This window comes from Grampus griseus, assembly GCF_964374135.1.
Source record: "Grampus griseus genome assembly, chromosome: 2".
In the NCBI taxonomy this organism is placed as follows: Eukaryota; Metazoa; Chordata; class Mammalia; order Artiodactyla; family Delphinidae; genus Grampus; species Grampus griseus.
This window is the reverse complement of record NC_139018.1, coordinates 15,160,269-15,185,980: the sequence shown is the minus strand read 5'-3', so window position 1 is coordinate 15,185,980 and position 25,712 is coordinate 15,160,269. Positions and strand designations below refer to the sequence as shown.

Below are 25,712 nucleotides of genomic sequence, written 5' to 3'. Positions count from 1 at the left end.
TTGAGATCCCGCAAGCCGTGGGGCGAGGCCAAAAAAAAAGTGGGGGCAAATACTGTTATTAAAAAAAAAAAAATCCTCATTAACATAACTATTTTCCAAAATTTCAGTTACTATTTATATCAAGCTCATCTGACAAAACCAGGACAAATGACTAAAAAAAATTTGTATAATATTTAAATTACTTTACAAATTAAAGAATTTATCACTTACTGTACTATCATCTGAATTACATTAGAAGTATTGCAAAGTCTAAACTCACAGCATTCATCTTTAGGTGTGAAATAAAGTAGTGGAAACCATTTTGAGAATAATGTTTGTTTTTCACAATGCTTTTGAACTCATCTGTTGAATTACTTGTTTCTCCAAAATAGCTATACTAAGTCAAATGAAACTTTTATCAAATAGTAAGTTATTTAGAGTCTTACCTCTAACATCCCAATCAATATGGGTTATGTAACTGGTAGCGCCTTTGCATGTTCCTACTCGTTTACTACTCATTACGTTGTATATATCTATAAAGCTATCATGTGATGCTACAGCAAGATATTTCCCAGAACCTGTAATAGAAACATATTTGCTTGAAATTTTCTACCCTTAGAAATATTTTTTACACTCTACAACTAGGGTCAATTTTCTTAATTTTTTTTTGGAGGAACTCTTAGATGTTTCCTAAGTTGTAACAAGACATATGAGTCAAACGACAAATGGTAACATTTTCATGTATATTATAATTAACACAATTAAATAAAATTTTAATGTAGTGAGGTAGTTCAGTGGAAAGAAAATATCAAAAATTATATACAAAGTAATTTTCATATTCTTTGCATGTAACCAGAAAAAAAAATCTCTAAATTTACAAAAAATATAAGTAAGCCAACATAAGTAAATTTTGCCTTAACATTAGTAATCCTGTATTATAGTAGGTTTTGTCATTGGTAATGAATATATGGAAATTGAAGAAGCAAAACTCATGTAATTTCAAAAGCATTAAGAATATAATGAAAACAGTTATCCAATCTGTCTTACATTATAAATGAGGAAAATGAAGCTCAAAGAAATGCCTTGGCCCAAGTCACACAGAAAATTTAGGGACAGAATTGGCACTAAGCCAGATATTTTGCCACTGATCTAATATAGGGCTTTTACCTCTCATTATACTGCCTCTTCTAGTAAAAAACTAAAATTCTGAGATAAAATAACAGTTAATAAAAATCACACATTGATACATTCACTGCCATACTCAAGTTAATAATCAAGTATGATTTCAATGAAATCTTACCTGGTGAAAATCGAATATCTGAAATAATGTCTTTTCTGTGGTGAAAAGATACAAGATCCTCCAGAGTATCTGCATTTGCCATTAAGAAACTTCCATCATTGAGACCTACAGCTAAAGCTTTACCATCAGGAGAAAAACAGCAACATCTCCCACCTAAAAGAGAAAGAGAGCATGTATCAGGTAATTTCCTTTTATTAAAAAAAAAAGTATATGCTTAAGGAAACTTTAATTTCAAAGAGGATTCCTATATTTATTATGGTTTCTAATCAATATTAGAAAGAAATAAAGATGCAGATAATAAAGTTTTCTATTGAGATCAATGGTATGGCATTCCAAGCGTGAGTTAATACAAACCATTTCCTTTTCTGAATGTAACAAAAGTGAGTACTGATATTTACCTTAAAAGGAATTAAGCTGATGAAAAGAATGAGAGATGACTAACATAAAAAGTCAATGATATATGTGGAAAAGTTGTTGTTCGGGGAGTTTGCTACCTTAGTAGTTTCTATCCAACAAAACAGAAATTTAAGAAATAAGGTCATCTTTATAAAAATGTTTTCAAATTAAAAAAAAATCTGACAATAGGCAATTATCAGTTTAAGCTCGGAAGATTTATACATATTTCAAAACTATACATGAAGAAATAGTGATGTTAATATTATTAATTAAAAAAAAATAAGGGTGAATGCTGTATTGGCAAACACAAAAAATGGGCTTAACTTGACGGCAAGGGATGTAGCAGGCATATTCAAAGCCCTAAGGCTTTTGAAGTCTTGCATAAAGTTTGGAGTGGGAGGGATAGGGTACACCTGTTATAGAATGTAAAGTTATAGAATGAACTGAGAATAAGCAGTCATGTAATTATCAAGCATACATTAGAAATCTAGGATGTGATTTCTGATACTTAAGAGTCAAGAGATGATGGTGACCTGAAGCAGGGTAGCAGCAGTGGAGGTAGTGAGAAATGGTAGGATTTGTATATATTTTGAAGAACGAGATGGCAGGACCTTGACCAACTGGGAGTAAAGTAGGAAAAAGAGAAAAGTAGAGGCTATTTTTTCGTTTGATTGATGATGTCATTTGCTGAGATGGGAAAAACTAGGGGAGGTACAAGTGTTTGGTTTTGTACCTGTTATGAATGCCTGTGAGAAGTTCAAATGAAGACATCAAGGAGCCAGTTTGATACATTAATACTTCTCTGGAGTTCAAGGGAAAAGATATATACAGGCTAGAGATATACATAAGGGAGGTAACAGCACACAGATAGCAGTTATAGCCATGAAACTGGAGAAGGCCTGATATTAATTTATTGCCTCTCAGCTCCAAATCCACCCTCCTTGTTCCTGCTATATGATTACTGGAGCAGGACCCTATGGACATTTTTCCATTGCCAGTTGACTTGGTTTTGGCCAGTAGAGGGTGCTGGAGGGTTCCTGCAAGGCCAAAGAAGAAGGAAGGGACTTTTCTTCCTTCTGCTGTGCTGTAACCAGTGGATCAATTAGCGGACAGGAACTGGGGGAACAGGGGGGTTTCTCTGCCATCATAGCAGATCTCCTAGATCAGCCCTCCGGCAAGTTTCTTTTCCACTGGCAGGTTGTATGTTCCTGAGGCACCTACGCCCTCTCCAAAGAGATCTCAATCTCAGCCTGGGGGAAGAGGGGAGGGTCCACCCTGTAAGTTCATTCCTTGATCACCATCCACTAGCCCTATGGGTAGTAGCTGCTTTCTGCATCTGCTACTTCTATACCCCTTAGAATCCTCTTTCACACCTTTTAGTAGTTAAATCACCGTTCATTAGCTAACACTCCATATTAAATTTTCCCTGTTCAAATTACTGGGGTGGTTTCTGTCTCTGATTGATACAGAACTGGTACTGAAGTGGTCACAGGAGACAGACCATTAAAGATGGGGTTTGCAGAACTGGTTTAGTCATGCCTTTCTTTGGGCTTGAGCATAGTGCTGAGCCCTTGTCAATGGGAAATGGATGCTAGCAATCCAAGGTATGCACTGGCATAACAATTAACGAAGCTATCTCCTGTGGTTGACTGTGAAGTATCCACTGAAGCTGAGTGCCCTGGGAGTCCAAGCGGCTGCTGCCCTTGACCATTACAACAATAATGGTGACCACAAGTTCTGTGTTTGTACAAAAGATTACACTGAATACACAGAGCATTTACAGAAAGAAGTAACAAGCGCAGGTTCTTTTAAACTCTCAGCACGAGTCATGGTCTGAGTAGAGAACTTCCAAGACAAACCTAGAAGAATTTCTGACAGGGCTGATATTGCTGAATATTTACAATGTCAATTGAATTCACACACTCACCAAGTTTTCTTGTGTGAAAGTTAGGCCGCTGATTGGGAAGAGAACCCTTAACCGTGGAGTGGGAGCATCTGGCTGGACTCAGACAAAACTGAGAATCTTGAACTTCTGAGTTATTTGGAGTTTCACTGGCCAATGCAAATAGCTTCCTCTCCAGTGTCTGAGAACACACACCTTCTGAAACAGATGCCTTGCAGAGGATGCTTAACCTTCTGAAGAACCATCACAATCATTCCTTTGCTGTCACTAGACCCCTAACTCGGATCAAATCTCAGCATGCCCTAAGGCAGAGGTTGGCAAACTTCTTAAAGGACCAGAGAGTAAATATTTTCAGCTTTGCAGACTACTCAACTCTGCTACTGTAGTGCAATAGCAGACCTAGACAACACATGAAAGAATGAGCATGGCTGTGTTCTGATAAAACCTGATTTATAAAATCAGGAGGTGGGCTGGAGTTGATGTATGGGCTGACCTCTGATATACGGGAAGAAATCCAAAACCCTAGGGAGGTAAGAATGTTGGAGGAGATTTTTCACATGCAAACTGCATACCCTCCCATCAATTACATCCCTTGAAAAAGTCTAGAAAATAGTCCCTTCATGAAAGCACTGAGAAATACATTAATTAAGGGCAGCACCTGCATCACTGAAAAGCTCTGTGACTGTCCTCCCATAAAGGTCAGGAATGGGAAATGTTACCATTAATATGGGCTCCCTGATTCAAAAGATAATCCTGGAGAAGCAGAGGTCAAGCAGCAGCACTTAACCAACAAAAATAAGGTAGATTATTTTATCAAAAAGGGCAGCAGGGATGTACTAATAACCAGAATGTGCTGGCCTGTGGAGATTTCTGTTGGTGGCTAATTAATCATGGTGTCTCCAGGAACAAAATAAGTAACTTACTAGATTAGTGTTTGATCTGTAAGTAGGAAAAACTCCAGACCTGGTGGCTAAAACACCTGACTTAAATCACCACAATGGAGAGTCACAGTTTCTCAACAAGTTTTCAGACCTAAGCCAATTCATATACTCAGAGCCCCCTGATTGAAGGAGGGCCAAGTTCCAATGAGGAAGAACCCTGTAGCACTGTCACAAGTGTATAACATAAATCTTTCTCCAAGGATCTGTGGCCGCTTAGTAGAATGACTGTGAACTGAAGGAAAGGAAAGATCCAAACTTTCAGGAATTACTGGACATGGGCTCTGAACTGACACTAGTTCTTAAGAACACTAAAAGCTGCTGTTGTACAAGCAGTAAAAGTGGGGCCTTATGGTGATCATGTGATAGATGGAATCTAAGTCCAATTTTGAATCATAGTGGACCCAGGTGGTCTGTGGACCCCACCCAATTCCTGAAGTTGAATAGATATACCTGGCAACCTGTAGAATGCTCTACGGCTGGCTCTGTGATCCATGGGGTAAGGGTCATTACAACAGGAAGAAGTAAGTACAAACCCCTGGAAATTCCTCTCTACTAAGACAACCAGAAACAAAACCATAAGCCTGAGAATTGCAAAAATCAGTGACATTACCAAGGACGTGAAATATGCAGGGGTAAGAATACCTATCACATCATCTTTGCTTGTTTGGTCTGTACTGAAATAAGATGGATTTTAGCTAATAACTCTGGATAATAAATTTAATCAGGTTATGATTCTAATTGAAGCTACTCTTCCAGATCTTTACTAGAACAAATTAACACAGTCCCTAGCATTTCGCTGCAGTTATTGCCCTGGTTAATGCTTTTATCTCCATACCAATTTGTAAAGACCACCAGAAGCAGTTTGCTTTTACCTGGCTTGTATCTGTGGACACCTTCAAATCCTTGCCTCAGGGCTATTTCAACTCTCCTGTTCTTTGCCATAATACAGTCCACAGAGATCCTGATCATCTTGACATTCCATAAAACATCTCAATGGTCCACTACATTGATGACATTATGCTGAATGGATCTGGGGAGCAGGAAGCAACAAGCATAATACTTTAGATGCCTTAGTAAGACAGAAGTGAATCAAGAGAGTGGCAGATAATTCCCACAAAAATTCAGGAACCCTGCCACCTCAGTGAAGTTTCTGTGGATCCAATGATCTGGAATATGTCAAGACATTCCCTCCAACTGAAAGACAAGTTGCTACACCTCCCATCACCTACCACGAACAAAAGGAGCAGAATGCTTGGTAGGCCTTTTGGAAAGCAACACATACCACATTTGAGTGAGCTGCTCTCTCCATCTATCAAGCCACTTATAAGCTTCCAGTGGGGACCAGAACAAGAGAAGGCAAGCTGATCTTCCACTTTGGTCTTATGATCAAGCAGATTCAATGATACTCCAAGTGTCTATAGTAAATAGGGATGCTGTATGGAACCTCTGGAAAGCTACCAAAGAAGCATACTTCGGACTGGGAGAAATTCCATGCCCTCCTTTACAGATAACTATTTTCCTTTTGAGAAGTAGTTTCTGGATTGCTACTAGGTCTTATTAGACAGTAAGTAAATGCCTAACTATGGGATATCAGGTGACTGTATGTCCTGAGCTTTCTTTCATGAACTGAAAGCTACATGACCAACCTAGCCACTGACTGGGTGTACACAACAGCAATCTGTCATCAACTGGACACAGAATAGAAAAGACCAGGCTTAGAGAGATCTGGAAGTTACAAGTAATTTATATGAACAACAGGTGGCTCAGAATCTTTCAGCAATAAATCCTATAGTGCAAGGCCTCTTCTCTCTCTCAATCTACACCTATGGCCTCATAGGTGTTCATTATGATCAGCTGACTGAGGAAGAAAAAATCCGAGCCAGACTTACAGATGTTCCAACACAATATGTTGGTACCTGCCTGAAAGCATCATAGCCCCACTCAGGGGTGACCCTGAAGGACAGCAGTAAAAGTAAAACTTCCCAGCGGGCAGCCCTTCAAGCAGTACATCTGGTTTACCACTTTTGTAGTGAGAGACAACTAGATAGACAGATTTACACTGATTCATTAGCCACTGTTAACTATTTGAATGAACAATCAGGGATGGAAGAAACAGGATTGGAAGATCAGAGACAAGGAAATCTAGAAAATAGATTTGTGCGTAAAACTCTCAGAAAGGGCATAGGCTGTGAAGATTTTTGTGGCCTAGGGAAAGCCCAATAAGGGCATCCACTGCAGAGGAGGTTCTCAATAATGGTCAAAATAATATGCTCTATGGACATCAGGCAGCCTCTTTTCCTAGCCAGCTAGCACTTGCTTAGTGAGCCAAAGGTGGCAAGGACAGAGTCTATGCTCGGGTTAAAAAAACATGGACTTTTCTTTACAGAGGCTGATCTTGCTACCACTACTGCTGAGTGTCCAACCTGCTAACAGTAGAGAACAACTGAACCTCTGATATGGCACCATTCCCCAGGGAAACTAGCCAGACACCTGGTGGCATGCTGATTACACTGGACCTCTTCCATTATGGAGAGGACAAAGAGTCATCCTCACTGGAATACACATGAACTTTGGATTCACCTTCCCTATTCACAGTGCTTCTGCTAGCACCACCACCTGTGGACACACAGGATACCTTATCCACCATCACTGAATTCCGTGTTTCTGATAAAGGAACTCATTTCAGAGCGAAGGATGTGCAGCATTCAGCTCATACCCATGGAATTAACTAATTTTATCACATACCCTCATCACCCACCGAGGGCTACTAACAGAATGATGGAATGGCTTACTGAAAACTAATTTATAGCACCTTTTGGGAAACAGTATCTTGAAAGACCAGAGTTTTGTCTTATAGGATGTGGTATATGCTTCACAGCATAGACCATTATATGGTGCTGTCTACCTCACAGGCAGAATACATGGGTCTGGAAATCAAGAGGTGGAGGTGGGAATGGTTCTTCTCACTATTATATCTAATCATATCAAGTATTTTTGCTGTAAGCTTCTTTGCCATAGACATTTTGCCGCAAACATCTTTGGTACATAACTAATTGACTGTGAGGCAATTCTGCTGTAGAAGATAAAATAACTGGTTGACAGTTTGGTTTGACATATACAATACAAAAAAATATGTATGATGATGATTTCTTATTTTGAAACACACTACATTGGAGGAGAAAGAGGCTGAGGGCCTAGAAGGCACAGAGTTGAACCCACAATTCCTATGGAACTTTATAATGTCTATCAACAGGTGTGTGACAATCCATGCTCATGGATTAGTAAAATATCTACACTACCCTAAGCAATCTAGAGATTCGATGTAATCCCTATCAAAATTCCACTGGCAGTTTTCAGATACAGAACTAATAATCTTACAATTTGTATGGCACTACAAAATACCCCGAGTAGACAAAGCAATCTTGAGAAAGAAGAACAAAACTGGAGGCGTCACACTCCCTGATTTCAAACTATAGTACAAAGCCATAGTAATCAAAACAGCATGATACTGGCATAAAAACAGATGCACAGATCACTGGAACAGAATAGAGAGCCCAGAAATAAACCCATGTGCACATGGTCAATTAACTTACAAAAGAAGTCAAGAATGTACAATGGGGAAAGGAGAGCTTCTTCAATAAACTGTGTTGGGAAACTAGAACAGCCACATGCAAAAGAATGAAACTGGACCACTATCTTATACCACACACAAAAATTAACTCAATACGGACTGAAGACTTGAATATAAGATATGAAACCACAGAACTCCTAGAGGAAAACTTAGGTGTTAAGCTCCTTGACATAGATCTTGGCAATGATTTTCTGACTGACAGCAAAAGCAAGAACAACAAAAACAAAAATAAACAAGTGGGACTACATCAAACTATAAAGCTTCTGCACAGGAAAGAAAACCATCAACAAAATGAAAAGGCAACCTACTGAACTGGAAAAATAATTGCAAATTATATATCAGGTAAGGGATTAATATCCAAAATAAATAAAGAACTCATAAAACTCAACAGCAAAAAAACCACATTGATTTAAAAATGAGCAAAAGATCCGAACTGACATTTTTTCAAAGAAGACATACAAATGGCCAAAAGGTACATGAACTGATACAGAGAACAGATTAGTGGTTGCAAGAGTAGTGGGGGGTGGGGGTGGAGGAAAAAATTCAGGTTTGATTATAGTTAAAAGCTAAAGCCATAAATAAGAGTTTTTAACAGGAATTTTCCAATATGTCATTATACAGAAAAGTGCAAAGGCTAGCAAATATTTGGAAAATACTGACTTTATACACATTAAGAATTCAGACATTAATTCATGTTGCATATTTATACTTTGGTTATTCTATAACTAGTTACCATAAAATTGGATAATTTGGCAAAATTTTCATAGGATAGTTTATATTAACTATAACGACTTAGGGCTTCCCTGGTGGTGCAATAGTTAAGAATCCGCCTGCCAATGCAGGGGACACGGGTTCAAGCCCTGGTCCGGGAAGATCCCACATGCCGCTGCCGCGGAGCAACTAAGCCCGTGCGCCACAGCTACTGAGCCTGCACTCTAGAGCCTGCGTGCTGCAACTACTGAAGCCCGCGCACCTTGAGCCCATGCTCTGCAACAAGAGAAGCTACCACAATGAGAAGCCTGAGCACCACAATGAAGAGTAGCCCCCACTCGCTGCAACTAGAGAAAGCCCGCATGTACCAACAAAGATCCAACACAGCCAAAAATACAAATAAAATAAAAAAATGTCTTAGTTATAAAATGTTAAGCCTCAGGACCATAATCCTTGCATGTTCATTTTCTGAAGAAAACAGTATTTACTTACTGAATGTTTGAAAGAGATAACTGTGTTTTATAATATTTAAACCACTATGACTTCAGTATTTTGTTATAATTACGTCAACCAGCATGTCCCTTTAAGGTTATGAACCATACATGTCCCTTTAAGGTTATGAAAATCCACTTGTCTTCCTCTTGAATTAATGATGATGAAGGAAAAATGAAGTGAGTATAGAAGAATATTTAAAAACAAAAATACAGAATCATGACTTTTCTCTACAACCTAATATAAAGATCTACTCCTAGAAGGAGCCAGTAATACTGGTAGACATTTTTTCTGGTCTGATATAAGATATAAGTCCAAAGATTCAGGAAACACAACAAATCCTAAATAGAATAAATAAATAATAAACCACATACATGCACAATGTTATTAAACCTCAGAACTGCAGAACGATGTAAAAGAGAACAATGGAAACCATAGGAATAATAATTCTGAATCAAGAACTCTAGAAGCAGTTAAATTAGCATTCAAGAATGAGAGTAAAAAATGAAAACATGTTCAGACTAGTAGTATACCAAGGGCAGGGCAGTGGAAACAGTTCCCCCGAGGGGCAATATATTGCCAATCAAAAATTTTAAAACAATAAAACTGAATAAAATTTCTTTTGCTTTTAAAGAATTGCAATGTCAGTGATAAAATATTTCTCCTGCCAAAATAGACCACTCCCACTGTCCTAGTCTTATATGCCACTGGTTCATCCAGAGGAAGATGAGAGAATTTCCAACAAGTCCTTATTATGGATATTCTAAAACTGTATTTTAGAAGAAAATGACAAAAGAAAAAGTTTGAGATACAAGAAGAAAAGGTGAACAAAGAAATGCATAAGCATAGATAAATCTAAGTAAACACTGCATGAAACAATAATAATGTCCAATTGAAGGGAGGTTAAAAAAACAAACAGAGATCCTCAAAAAGTTACACTCCTGGGTATTTATCCGAAGAAAACAAAAACACTAAGTCAAAAGGTATATCAACCCTCATGTTCACTGCAGCATTATTTACAATAGCCAAGATATGGAAACAACCCACGTGTCCACGAATGCATGAATGGATAAAGAAAATGTGGTATAGATATGTCTGTATGTATATACATATATATGCATACATACACACTGTAAGATTACTCAGCCATAAAAAAGAATAAACTCTTGCCATTTGCAACAACATGGATGGGCACTGAGGGCATTATGCTAAGTGAAATAAATCAAACAGAGAAAGACAAATACCATATCCCACTTATATATGGAATCTAAAAAAAAAAGCTCAAAGATACAGAGAACAGACTGGTGGTTGCCAGTGGGGGGTGGGCAAAATGGGTGAAGGGGGTCAAGAGGTACAAATTTCCAGCTATAAAGTAAAGAAGTCATAGACATGTAATGTACAGCATGGTGACTTCAGTTAGTAATACAGTATTGCATAGCTGGAAGCTGCTGAGAGAGTAGATCTTAAAAGTTCTTCTCGGGCTTCCCTGGTGGCACAGTGGTTGAGGGTCCGCCTGCCGATGCAGGGGACATGGCTTCGTGGCCCGGTCCGGGAGGATCCCACATGCCGCAGAGCAGCTGGGCCCGTGAGCCATGGCCGCTGGGCCTGCGCGTCCGGAGCCTGTGCTCCGCAGTGGGAGAGGCCACGGCAGTGAGAGGCCCGTGTACTGCCAAAAAAAAAAAAAAAAAAAAAAAAAAAAAAAAAGTTCTTCTCACAATAAAAAAAAATTTGTAAGTATGTGTAGTCATGTTATTATGGTGATCATTTCACAGTATTTACAAATATTGGATCAATATGTTGTGCACCTGAAACTAATGTAAAGTTCTATGTCAATTATATTTCAATTTAAAAAAGGAAAGAAAATCTGATAGGTAATAAAAACAAGTGTGTTCCAAATCTGACTGGTCAGGACTTCCAATGGACTTGGGAAGGAAAGAATCTTTTGACACAGTGGTTTTCTGTGCACAAAGAGGTGTGACTGTGGTTTTGAAATCTTACTATAACCCTTCACACCGAAAGTTCATGTACACAACCACTGGTAATTCTCCCTAGTTTTTCAGAAAAAAACAAAAGAATACAACACACACACACACACACACACCAGAGAATGAAAATGCTGAACATCAATAACTCAAAAAAAAAAAAAAGAAAAAAAAGGGAAGGACAGTGACTAGAGCTCTAGAGTTCCAGAGATTGTGATTAACTTCAGATTTTTAGTTAAGCATATATGTTAAATATTTAATAACAGCACTAGAAAAAGAGAATAGACTTCTATTGACTTAAAAGTCAATATAAGGAAGCAAAAATAAATCAACTGATTGAATTATAACATGTTACCTAACTTCAGCTTGGTCTCTACATTGCTAGCAATTCTTACTTTCATCTGCTTAAGCTATCACATTTCTTTCAGTCACAATTCCCAACTTTTTCAGCCAGAGCTCCTCCTACAATATCCTCATGCTATAAAATAATATTCCCTACCACTTTACTAAGAAATTTGAAGCGGGTGGGATAGGGAGGGTGGGAGGGAGGGAGACGCAAGAGGGAAGACATATGGGAACATGTGTTTATGTATGACTGATTCACTTTGTTATAAAGCAGAAACTAACACACCATTGTAAAGCAATTATACCCCAATAAAGATGTTAAAAAAAAAAAAAAAGAAATTTGAAGCTATTGTATATCCTCATCTGGCCTAAGTTAATAGTAACAGTCTTGCTCCAACAATTGAAGCTCTTGTCGCTCTATATTGATAGGGTAGCCTCATTTACCTCCTACAAATGTGTTCAGTTCTGTTTCATCCCAAAATATCCTCCTCTCAACTCTGCTACCCCTCTTTAAGTTAAGGCCTTCCTGATTTCTGATTCTGAATTATATATAATCCATAGTCATAAAGGGTAGAAAACTTAGCTTCTGTTTTCATCCTATATTCTTTTTTCCAAAATGATATTAAAAACTGACTCAGCGTAGGCATGATCATAGTAGGTCCCATAAAGCAAAGACCGGGTATAATTAATTTTCTTCATATACCATCATGAGCAAATAGACACAGAATAAATATTTTAAGTCTTTTTTATATATTTACTATTGCTTTCTTACATTTGTGAGGGTTAAATAATTGTGACAATTTGATCTATGCTCAAGTCTGAGAGGCACTTACCTTTTTTAAGTTTCCGGACAGCCAACATACAATGACTAGGAGAGAGATCCCATATTCTTAAGGTCTTATCATCACTTACAGTAGCACAGATGGGCAGATAAGGATGTGTAGCCAAACCCCACACCTCTCCTTCCATGTGTCCCTGTAAATAAAACATAGTTAAGATCAATTTAACCTAAAGATACTTGTATTTAGAAGAAAACTGAAGACAACATTCAATAATATATAATAATGATAGGATAATGAATAATAGATAAATCTAATAAAACTTTTCTCTTTATCTTTGGAATACACCTTAAAATAACTTCGTAACAGTTTTATCTCCACAGTTACAATATAATCAAGTTGCTGCTGAAAATTAGCTTCAAAATCCTACAACATTTAATGTAGAGAAAATAGGAATTGGCTGCCCTGGAATGCTAATAATTGTCATACAGGAGGGACTTCCTGCATGACAAAGTAAGGGAGTACTGCAGACCTGTGCACCAGTGAAACTGGTAGAAATTATTAAAAAAAAAATTAAGTCTCTGGAAATGGTTTCGAGGAAATAGAACAAATGAAGAAACATTTACTCAAGAAAATCTGCTAAAATTCAGTAAGAACAGTGAGTTTGCTGTATTTGAACCGAGACACCCCTTTTCTCCCTCTTCCCCACTCACTGACATGAAAACTCCATACCAGATTGATGTAACCAAGAACAAGGGTTGTCTCTCTCCCCAGCCACTAGGGGAGCTTTCTTCCCAGAAGGGGCAGGGGTCAGCATTTCTCATCCTCCCCCAGCTACCTGTTATTGAGGCTAAATTCTTGGTGATTGCTGCTGAGAGGTGGGAGCTCCCTCCTTCTATCCACCCCCTATTCTGAGATGGAGGCTCTATCTTAGGTGCAGTGGCCAGTAAGAATACTGGGGCCTCAATGTCAACTCAAGAAGACCTGAGGCTACTTGCTCCCTCCCCACCAACTGAGCACTGAGATCTAAAGCAACGGACACTCAGAAAAAGGAAGCATTCCACTGTTTTCACCCTCAACTACAGAGCCCTGGATCAGAAATTTTTCCGGGAGAGAGAGAGAAGCAAGCCATAAAACAGCTCCTAGCCGCTTTTCAAAGCAACTGACTTCATTTACTACAACGTGGAAAAGTTGAAGCCTAAAGGTGCTCTTGAAAACAATGGAGGTTGTTATGAAAGTTAATTGGGAGGCAACTGACAGACTCACTGGACATGTCTAAAATGAAGGCCAGCTAGTCTGTCTAGGAAAAACAGGAAAATCTCATAGACAACGGGAAGAGACTGCTTGACTTCAGAACAAATCTCAAACAGTAACCTAGGGAACTGTCCCTTTTAAGAAGCCTGAATTTGATTGGTTTAGCCTGTAAAGGAATTTATTCTCCAGGAAAATGCTGGAAACAATAATCAGTGAGCAATTAATAGAGTTTAACAGCTGGATGTGGTTAGGGAAAGAGGCCATCAAAGAGGACAGAATACTTCCTAAATCATTTTATGGAGCCAATATTATCCTGATACCAAAACCAGACACATCACAAAAAACTACAGACCAATATCCCTTATAAACATGGATGCTAAAATCCTCAACAAAATACTAGCAAACTTATTCCAACAACATATAAAAAGAATTATATACCATGACCAAGTGGGATTAGTCCCAGGGATGAAAGGTTGGTTTAAAATCCCAAAATCAATTAATGCAATATACTAATTGCTTTTGACAAATGACACAATCTTTTTTTTTTTAACATCTTTACTGGAGTATAATTTCTTTAGGTTGTTGTGTTAGTTGCTGCTGTATAACAAAGTGAATCAGCTATACATATACATATATCCCCATATCTCCTCCCTCTTGCGTCTCCCTCCCACTCTCCTCATCCCAGCCCTCTAGGTGGACACAAAGCACCGAGCTGATCTCCCTGCGCTATGCGGCTGCTTCCCACTAGCTATCTATTTTATATTTGGTAGTGTATACACGTCCATGCCACTCTCTCACTTCGTACCAGCTTACCCTTCCCCGTCCCTGTGTCCTCAAGTCCATTCTCTACGTCTGCCTCTTTATTCCTGTCCTGTCTCTAGGTTCTTCAGAACCATTTTTTTTTTAGATTCCATATATATGTGACACAATCTTTTATGATAAAAATAAGCAACAAACTAGGAATAAAAGAGTAATTCCTCAACCTGATAAAGGGCAAAGATGAAAAATCCACAGTTACCATTATACTTAATGGTAAAAGACTGGATGCTTCCTCCCTAAAATCAGAAACAAGACAAGGATCTTTACTCTCATTACTTCTGTTCAACATAGTACTGGCAGTTCCAGGCAGCATAATTAGGTAAGAAAAGGAAATAACAGGCACCCAGATTGGAAAGGGAGAAGTAAAACTATCTCTATTTGCAGATGACATAATCTCTTACAGTATACAGAAAACCCTAAAAAATTCACCAAAAAACTATTAGAAGTAATATGAGGTAAGTTATTTTAACAAAATAACTACAAGACATGTACACTGAAAACTATAGAACATTGTTGAAAAAAGTTAAGGAAGATCTAAATAAATGGAGAGATCCATGTTCATGGATCAGAAGATTTAATATTGTTAAGAGGCGCTAGTCCCCAAACTGATCCACAGAATACTGCTGCTACAAACATTGTTGTACGTGGTTTTTTTTGGTATATACATGAATGCACTTCTACTGTGTACATACATTCCCGCACTTTTAATTACTAGTTTTATATTATCTTTATTTCTAGCACAGAGAGTTTCTCAAAAATTTCTTGACTATTTTTGAATAGTTTCTCTTCTAGATGATTAAACAAAATCTTTCCAGAATTTGTGAAAAATCTCATTAGGATATGGATTATGATCATACAGAATTTATTTACAGCTTTTATGCGTTTAGTACAATTTTATAGTTTTCTTAATACACGTCTTGCATATTTTTAGCCATCTTTATTTCTGGTTACTATATAGTTTTCTTTGTGAGTACCATTTTGTGTCATATGTGTTAGCTGATCATTGCGATATGTAGAAATACTACTGACTTTTACATGTTGACTTTGCATATATGCAATTTGTAGGACTCTTTAATTAGCTCTAATAATTTTTCAGTTTATTCTCTTGAATATTCAAGGCATAGGGTTATAATATCCGCAAATACTGATATCCATCCAGCGTCATCCATTTGCTTCCAACATGTACACCTTTAATTGTTTTCTGTTTTGTTTTGTTTTACTGGACTGGCTAAGACCTCACATACAATGTTGGACAGTAATGGTGAGACCTGGTATCCTGTCTTGTTCCTGACATTTAGGAGAGAGTAGATATGTGAAATCTTAAACTTTATAATAAATATTAAAAAAATAATGTCATTTATGACTTCTAAAAATCTCTTCTTACAATTATGAAATTGTATTTTTGAATAGGTCCATCTATGGATTCATCTGTAAAAGTGTATTTGTGTTTATATTTTCCAAGAGACCATAAATGCGTTAAACACCATGACTCTAACATCTTTTTACTTTAAAGGAACATCATGTGACTGAAATTAAAGAGTAAGACATGAAAGTTTGACAGTTAATTTAATATAAAATGTTTTTTTATTTGCTTACAAATTCTCCTTGTTACATCAGGATATTATGTTAACCTTAAAGCATGTGCAATGTTCTCATCTACATGTGCTCTTTGGTGTCTTAACAGGAGTGAAGTGGGGGGTTGGAGAAGAAATCAGTCTGTATTAAGAAAGAACATAATTCTTTTTCAGGGTAAAAGGCAAACCCAAAATGTGTTACTATACAGAGTTGCATGAGGACAATTTTTCATTAGAGTAAATACTACTTCACCTGCTGTGTTTTATAGTATCAAAAACCATAATATACATAGGAAATGTAAACCTGAAAATTAATACAGCATTCCTGATGGAAATGTTAAGGATTAGCTAATCCTGCTGTTTTATGTTATATTTCTGCCACACAAAGTGTGTACTTCTGGATTTTCAAAATCACTAACATATTTTCACGGATAAATGTTTTCAGCAGTAAAATTTTAGCGTACATTCATTTTTTACTTTTCTAAGTTAGAAACTTGAGAAAGAATGAACTAAACTGAAGAGTTTCATAGGAAAACAACTGCCTTAGGGTCAACAAATGTACTTCAAAGAAATAAAATTAAATATGAAATAAATGGACTGGGTTAAATTAATTACAACTCGCTTTTCTTTCCATTGGTTTCTTGCTTTGCAATAAGAAATTACTGAAAATATTGGCAATTATTCTACATGATAATGTGCATATTATTTACAGATACTACTCATTTAACTATGATTAAATTTATGTTTTGTAAATATTAACATTAACAAATATTTCCCTAAATAATTTAACATTATTTTTCACCACTGCCAACTTCTGGCTCTTATGTATTGAATCAACTGTATACAAAGGGAAAAGAAAGCATATTAACATTTAAAATTACCTGGACCAGAAGTGTTATTGGGCCACTTTTATCCACTTCTAGTATTTCACCATTCTTTGTACCAACTAAAAGATGACCATGTCCTAATGATATGGCACGTATAGATGGGTTATCTTCCAAGAGAAGACCTAAAATGTTAAACGGAGATGTTCTTCTAGGTATGAAGTTACTATAATACAAGGGTGTATATATTGCCAATGATGCTATTTTGACAATGCAAATCATGTTACACGGTTGCTTTCTCCTATATTTTAAGTATTCTAATAAATGTACCACATTTTCCCCAATCATTCAATTTACTAATCTCAAAAGTAAGTACCATTTATATGCTACAATTCCATGATTCTATATTATTCCAGATCCCCTACTACCAGTCTGACAGCTGTTTATTTTCCTTTTACATTTGCTCCTCATCCACCTCCTGACCCTCTTAGAGCATGTACAATATTCTGGTTAGTAATTTTAATTCAATTTGATTTAAGATTAATTCATTTATGTTTACTGTACCCTAGGCAGACTTCAGAGATATACTGGTAAACGTGATAGAGCCAAGCTTCTGCCCTCACAGAGCACACAAAGAGGAAAACAGACCTTGTGTGAGGAGCATATTGAAAATGGAACAAAAGGGAATTCAACCTTTTGTGAGGGGGAGAGGGGATGGGAGTGTAAGGAATCATTCTAGAAGAAACAGTGTTTGAGATCTGAAAAATGAGCATATGGTCAAGAAACTGGAGGAAGCAGGAGGGAGGAGAAAGGGAAAATTCTAGGCAAAAGTGACAGCATACAGGAAGGCCTGGAGGCCAGAGACAGAGTGCTGTAGTGCCTTAACGCACCATGAGAAAGGGTAAAGGAAGAAGGGCCTGCAAGGCTAGAGAGGGAGAGTCAACAAAACACTAAGATGAAACAAAAGGCCAAGTTTGAAAACAATACCCTGACTGGTGGAAAATGTGACACTCACATGGCGATTTTCTTTGAAAAATTAACATTGATAATCTTGTATTTGTTTATATATTACTATGCGTATCACTGAAAATAGATTTTGAAAGGACAGCAATGATTCTGGCATCCAGTTAAGTCGCTTCTCTTACTGAACTCTGATGCCTGTCTAGTAAAGAAGGAAAAATATACCTTACGTGCTCCACCTCAGTGCCCACCATGTTAATAAGCAATTAATCTTTTTTCCTACAAATCTCAAAATCTCAAATCACCTTTAGATCCTGGGGCCAAAGCAGCTCTTTTTATAGCATAGGTCTTGAGACATCTTTCAAAGGAGTCATCCCAAAGAGCTACTACCCCATCTTTCCCTCCAGTTACGAATCCCTACAAAAGTAAAAGTTTTAAGTTAATGAAGATCTAAATATTTAAAAAATAATAACCTTCTTTTATATTGAAAAACTCTGGAGGAAAGAATATTTATAGCCAAAAGTTACAGCTTGTAAAAAAACAGAAATTAGCATAGAATCCATTATGTTTTTTTAAACATCAACATGGAATTTGCAAAAATATTTACCATGACACAAAACATTCTACTTTTAGAATAGGACTTTAAAAACACAGTTTGCAATTTAGAACCATAAAGTAGCTCTACCACTTTCAGCACCTTCTCCTGGAGGCTTCATAATCCCATCCTTTAAAAAGAGGGGATAATAATAATAGCTACGGGACTTCCCTGGTGGCTCAGTGGTTAAGAATCTGCCTGCCAATGCAAGCGACACGGGTTTGAGCCCTGGTCTGGGAAGATCCCACATGCTGCGGAGCAACTAAGCTCATGTGCCACAACTACTGAGCCTGTGCTCCAGAGCCCGTGAGCCACAACTACTGAGCCTGCATGCTGCAACTACTGAAGCCCACATGCCTAGAGCCTGTGCTCTGCAACAAGAGAAGCCACCGCAATAAGAAGCCTGCGCACTGCAACGAAGAGTAGCCCCCGCTCGCCACAACTAGAGAAAGCCCACACGCAGCAACGAAAACCCAACACAGCCAAAAATAAACAAATAAATTTATTAAAAAATAATGACAGCTACCTCACAGGATATGGTGATAACATATAAAGTACCTAAACAATTTTTGACTCAGAATAAAAGATTAATAAATACTAAGTTAAACTTTTTTTTAATAACAGCAGACCTATTTCACTCTGGGTTCAGGAGTTTGAAAAGAGGAATAAAATACAGTCAGGAAGACTCTAGCTCACATATTATTATTGGGTAGCTCAGCTAAGTAGAAAGGTAGTGTCCCTGTACTTGTGAAAATGTTCTGCACTCCATGATCAAACTATGTTTAACTTAAAATTTATTTAGGTTACTTACTTTTTCCAATGCATGCATACTGAACACTGGTCCATCATGTGCTTTAACTGTCTTTACAAGAAAGATGTCTCTCCAGATACACACGTCTCCTGTGGATGTTCCAGAAAAAGCCATCTCTTCAGTCCATCCATATACTGCACACATCATTGTGTCATTTTTCCCTGGTGTGCCTACGTAGCCTTTTCTTCCAATCAATCCTCCCCCTGGTTCATAAAAAATATTATGAAAGTACCACTCTCAAAACGTATAAAATTCAAAGCAATAAAATTTCTTTTCGGCTGTTTTTCTTGTTTAAAGAGAAAGACATGTAACAGTAAGGAGAGTTAAAAAGAAAAATAAAGGTCTCTCAATCAGTGACTTGGGCAACACCTTGCTTGGCTGCGGCAGGCATACCCATGGCTGCTTTCAGGTCATAGCTTTTTGGATAAACAAAAATATGTATTAAGTCAGTTTAAATCAGTCTTTTGATTAATTTTTTAAAAATTATATTATGACATATTTAATACAAAAAGTAAAAAAAATACAATAAGCTCTTCTATATCCATTATCAATTTACATAAAATTACTAAACAATCAAAACGTATGCCAATCCCATCTCCCTTCTTCACCCGCTACTATTCTGAATGTGATCTTGATTATTCTCACACATTCCCTTATACATATTTTACTACTCATTTTTGAATTCTTAGGTAACACGTCATTATTTTTCATGTTTAAAATTGTCTATAAATACATATCCTGTATGTATTCTTTTGCAACCTGCTTTTTTCACCAACAATTTGTTGTGGAGTTTTATACATGTTGATTTGTACCCCTAGAAAACTCATTTTCCTGACTATATAGCATTCCATTATATAAATACAACATTTTCCTATTAATGGGGACTTAATAAAATTGCTTCCAAGATTTTGCTATTGAAAACAATGCTGCTTTAAACACTGCTGCAAGGGCCTCTTCTATAAAAGTGCAAGAGATTCTTTAGGAATGCCTAGGAATGGTCATAGCGTATTTGCAAAAGGAACAGCATGTAGATGAGAGGTATCATCTCTATGACCAAATTGTCCTCCAAAGTCGATACACCAACATATACTCCCATTAATAGTGAAAGGAGTTCCTGTTGTTTCCTACCTTTCAGAACACTTGGTATTATCAGACTGGGGATGTGAAATATCAACTGAATTTTATTGTGGTTTTAATTTGCATTTCTCCAATTATTCATAAGCTTTATCATCTTTTCCTATTTTTATTGGTCATTCATTATCTCTTGATATCTTTTGCCCATTTTTCCAAATGAACTCATTCACTCATTCATTTATTCAAGAAATATATATAGATACCAGACACTATTTAAGGCAATGGGGGCAGAGCTATGAACAAAACAGACAAGACAACAAAATTCCCTGCTTTCATGGAGCTTCCTGGTGAGAGACAGTCAATAAATATGACAAATAAGTAAAATGTGCGGGATGTTAGATGATGACGGGTGCTATAGAGAAAATGTAAGCATAAAAGGGAGATAAGAAATGAGAGGGGTCCATTTTAAGAAGGGTGGTTAAGAAAGGCCTCATTGAGAAGGTGGTATCTTCATGAAGACCTGAAGGAGGTAGCAAGAGCAAGCCATGCAAAAAGAGCATTCAAGACAGAGGAATCAGCAAACGCAAAGGCCCCAAAGCAGGAACGTGACAAGAATCTTCAAGGAACAACTAGGGAGGCCAGTATGGAGTAGCAAAGAAAGTAAGGGAGGCAGTAATGGGAGATGGGGTCAGAGAGGTCAAAGGCAGCATTACAGACCATTGTAAGGATTTAACTTTTACTCTTTATGAGATGAAAAACATTTGGGTGGTGGAATGACAAGACTTGGCATATTATTTATTACCGGGTTCATTCTGATTTCTGGGTTGAGGGTAATTTGAATAGTGGCAAGGACGAAAAGAGTTAGAAGGCTATTTCAAACATCTGGGCAAATGCTAAGGGTGGCATGGGTCTGGTGATAACATAGAAGATGATGAAAAGTAGTCATATTCCAAATGTATTCAGAAGATTGTCTTTTCTTAACATAGCAGCCAGAGTTGTTAGTGCACTTGGAAGGGCAGTTAAGTCAAGTGGTGAAGGGGAAAAAACAGGTTAGACTTCTCTCAAAAGAAGGAGAAGATAACTCACAAATTTAAAGTGTAAACAACTGTGTGGATGTGTTTTAGTACATAGGTAAGAAGAGAAATTGATTAGCAAATGGAAGGTAGAGCTCAAAGAGTAGTTTTGTTTGGTTTTACTTACTTAAGATGGAGAAATAACACCACATTTATATACTGAAAGGAAAGAGTTGGTAGAGAGGGAAAACTGATAATGCAAGAGAGAAAGGGAAGAAGAGTTGGAATGATGCCCTTGAATAGCTGAGAAATGGGATCTAGTGCACAAGTGGAGGGGACTGGGTTTCACTAGAGCATAGATTATCCATCCAGAGCAGGGTCAGCAAACTATGGGCTGTAGGCCAAATCCTGCCATCACCTGTTTTTGTTCAGTGCCCACTGGAGCACAGCTGCAGTGGCTACGTCGGTTTTCTTCTCTGCTCCCAGAGCCTGCCTCCCTGACTTTTGGCTGCCAACTAGCAGCTGCCTAGGGCCCGAGCTGGTCACCATCCACAAGTTGAGGACTTTGCTATGGAAACTTCTGGGCACCCAGCAGTGAAATCACAGTCCAGGAGTTGCCTTGCCTCTGGCCATCTGCCGAAGTTGAGAAGGTAGGGTTCTCCAGGAGGAGAAGACACACTAGAATCAGTGTGTCGCTAGGGCAGAGTGAAGCTGACTATGGTCTCCCCCGAGTCCAACCTGCAAGTCCTGTTCACTGCAGCAGGCTGATCTTGGAGGGAATGTCTCCAGTTAACGGCAACTGGGTGCAAACTGGGTACGGCAAGGCAGGAGTTCTCTCTCTTGTTCTCTAAGTATCTATATAATATTCTTGATTTTGTCTCTGTGTCTGGAAAGTCTAAAATATTTACTATTTGGCCATTTACAGAGTTTTTCACCTCTGGTTTAGATAATCATTATTGAGTTTTCTGATACACACAGCATAACATGTTTGTATTGTACAAGGTCATACCAGCCATGGAATAGAGTTCAAATTCCTTAGAGATTAATAATTCATAACTTGCAATTCTCAAAGGCTATATCTGGGATAGGAGGTAAGAAGCTCCCTTTTAGCCTTAGTCCTAAGTCATCTTTAACTTAGTTTACATAAAGCTATGCATTTAGAGGGAAGACAGATGGCATTTATTCAGATTAATAAAGTGGTTACTTATTTCCCAGTTGACTACTGAACTCTGGATCAGAACCTCAAAGTGAGGAATGCTGAAATGCACTGAAGTCTTAACATTTATCCTTTTATGGTTCAGTTTCAGGTCTACTTTATGTCAAATCAAAGTTAAAGAAAAAAGTTATTCAACTGCAAATCTTTTCACTTTAAGGCTATTTACTTTCTTTAAGTCTCTTATTTCAGACAAACTTATAGTTGTTTTTTTTTCCAAAACCTCAATAATAGCATTACTTGCTGGGTATTTGCAAGTCCAAGTGACTAAGATACTCAAAAGTTTCGTTTAAATGAATGGGAATGAAAATTACAAATGTGAAGATACTTCTTTTTACTTTGTAAATGTATATACACTATGATCTGATGAGTCTGTGATAAAGTATTAAAACAAGTCTGAAAATCGACTCATGTCCTATGTAGTTTACAATTTGAAAGTTAATTCAACTTGGGAAATATCTTCACTAAGCCTATTCTTTTCTAACCTATGTCTCACTTCTCTCTATAGCTATGTATTTTATCTGAAAGGTTTAAGTGTACTAAGACTTTGTCAAATTGCTGGAATTTATAAGTATGCTATCCGATTTGGAAAAGAGACTTTTTAATTTTAAAATATGAACTTCTACAGTCACTAATTTACTAAATGACTAAAGTAATATAACATTCCATTTCTATATCATTTTATAGCACATAAAGAATTTTGACACAATTTCTCATTTTTAGTTTAGACTAAAACACATGTCTTCAACAGAAGAACGAAGTCTGGACATCACTTGATTAATCTCATAAGTTAAATTCTTTTGCAAATATGAATGCTATATCAATGCAGCCAATAATGATAAAATAAATCTTAACTTTGTTTAAAATGTATCAAGACAACTGTGAATCATTCTTTTAAAAAAATAAACTTTTCACTTTTGAGAATTTAGATTTTCATAAAAGATGCAAAGATAACACAGAGTGTTCTCATATACTGCTCGCCCACCCAGTTTCCCATAACATTAACATCCTACAATACTACAGACTACTTGTCAAAACTAAAAAATAGACATATTTGATATATTACTATTAACTGAACTCCAAACTTCATTCAGATTTCATCTATTTTTAACTAATGAAACTTCTGTTCCAGGATCCAATTTAGGATACCACATTGTACTTAACACCAAATCGCTTTTAAAAGTAATAGTAGTTCTACCAAATGTAAAATAGATAGCTAGTGGGAAGCAGCCGCATAGCACAGGGAGATCAGCTTGGTGCTTTGTGACCACCTAGAGGGGTGGGATAGGGAGGGTGGGAGGAAGACGCAAGAGGGAGGAGATATGGGGATATATGCATATGTATAGCTGATTCACTTTGTTATATAGCAGAAATTAACACACCATTGTAAAGCAATTATACTTCAATAAAGATGTCAAAAAAAAAAAGTAATAGTTTCTTAAATTTCAAAGGAGCAAAAAGAAGCACTTCCTTACCTGCTCTACGCCAAAATTTCATGTGTTTAATTCCAGCTGTAATTAATTTATCAGGCACGTACGGGTTCATCTTTACAACAAAAATCTTATCTTTACTTCCTCTGAAATAAATACCAAAATGTTTTAACTCTGAAGATAAATCTCTCCTGTAATAACCTTTTGCCTAATCCAAACCCTATCTTGATTACTCCATTACTAAATGCTTGGCCCACTTGTCTCTTAGGTTTAGGCTACGTAATCATGCATTTGTACATTTGTTATTTTGTTATTATTTTAATTTATTAACTCCTCTCAACAGAATCTTAAAAGATAGGAACCGTGAGAACTGAACTTCTTTTGGATAGTACCAACTATAGTACTGTACATAGAGAATGCCATTTGTGGCATGAATGAGTTAAAGAAAAAAAATTTTTTATGGTACTCTGTTACAGCTTAATATAGTCTTTCCAAATACAAAATCCTCTTAAACTATCTTTTATTTGGGCCCTGTCTATATACTCTGCAGAAACCATTTATCTATATTTTAAAGTGCTTTTATGTGTCACTTTAGGGAATAGGAAGTTAAAAAAATAGTCTCTGAAACTGTTGACTATTTCCTCCTTTAAAGCAATTGCTAATATTTTTTAGTATTATAGAAATAATAATGCTCACTGTAGAAAATTTAGAAAATGAAAACTATAACAGAGAAAATAAAAATAATCTATAATTTCTTTGTGATACATGTGTGTATGTATCTCCTTTCACTCAAATATATAAAATGAGTATTTTATCATGTTTTCAATGACTACAGAATAGCTTATCTTACAGTGGAATTCACTCTACCTATAAATGGAGATTTTTGATAATCACTACTTCGAATATCATATTACAGTTACATTAAAAAGTGTGTGCACAAGGGATAAACCTACAATGAATCATGAAATCATTTGTCTTTTTACCACAATTATACTATTTATTCAATGGTAATAAAGACGGCAACAATTTAAAAAGTTACGTTGGCTTGATTTCAAAACCGTTATAAGTAAAAAAAAATTTAAGTCCAAGGTAATTTCAGTATTTTGCCAATGTGATATCAAGTTTTTTCCCTACCTTGCTATCGAAAGTTTCTCTCCTTTTTTCCAGTCCCATAGCACAATAGTGTGGCTATCATCTATTCCAACTGAAGCCAAACGTTTCCCATCCGCTATGAAAATTAATCACAGAGATAGACTGATCATTAACATTCAGAAGATAAAAAACACTCAGTACATATTCTGATACCACAGCACTATATTTAAATTTTTATAAAATAAAATATTGTTAAATGTTAGGCATACATACAGCTATGAAACAAAAAGCAGAATTTATAAGGAAGGGGAAGAATAGTGTCTCAATGCATCTAAACCTATCTGCTGACTTCTTCCTCTGACTTCACTTACCTCATCTTCTACCAGCTTAAGACAGGGGAAAGGAGGAAGATAAGAAAAGTAGAAAAAAGATATTTAAAAGATGAGAAGGAAAGGGAAAACTAAGAAAGAAGGAAGGAAGAAGTGATATACGCCAATGAATTTCACCATAGGAACTCTACTGTGATATAAGAAGTCATAGGGATTACAAAAAGCGAATCAAATGCAAAAGACACAGGTTACAAATACATATTGC

The 25,712-nt window shown here is 36.8% G+C and overlaps 1 protein-coding gene across 2 annotated transcripts in view; it reads right to left on the bottom strand.

Moving 5' to 3' along the window:
• The window catches only part of EML5 (EMAP like 5), a gene marked incomplete at both ends in the record, with an annotated part of 169,978 nt that overhangs the window by 46,580 nt on the left and 97,686 nt on the right, over positions 1-25,712 (bottom strand). For both annotated transcript variants that reach the window (XM_082681679.1, XM_082681680.1), the window contains 8 exons: positions 426-557; positions 1,280-1,432; positions 12,514-12,655; positions 16,988-17,115; positions 18,196-18,307; positions 19,297-19,499; positions 24,072-24,172; positions 25,161-25,254. In XM_082681679.1, the coding sequence (XP_082537805.1) occupies positions 426-557; positions 1,280-1,432; positions 12,514-12,655; positions 16,988-17,115; positions 18,196-18,307; positions 19,297-19,499; positions 24,072-24,172; positions 25,161-25,254 (1,065 nt within the window). The remainder of the gene's footprint in view (positions 1-425; positions 558-1,279; positions 1,433-12,513; positions 12,656-16,987; positions 17,116-18,195; positions 18,308-19,296; positions 19,500-24,071; positions 24,173-25,160; positions 25,255-25,712) is intronic.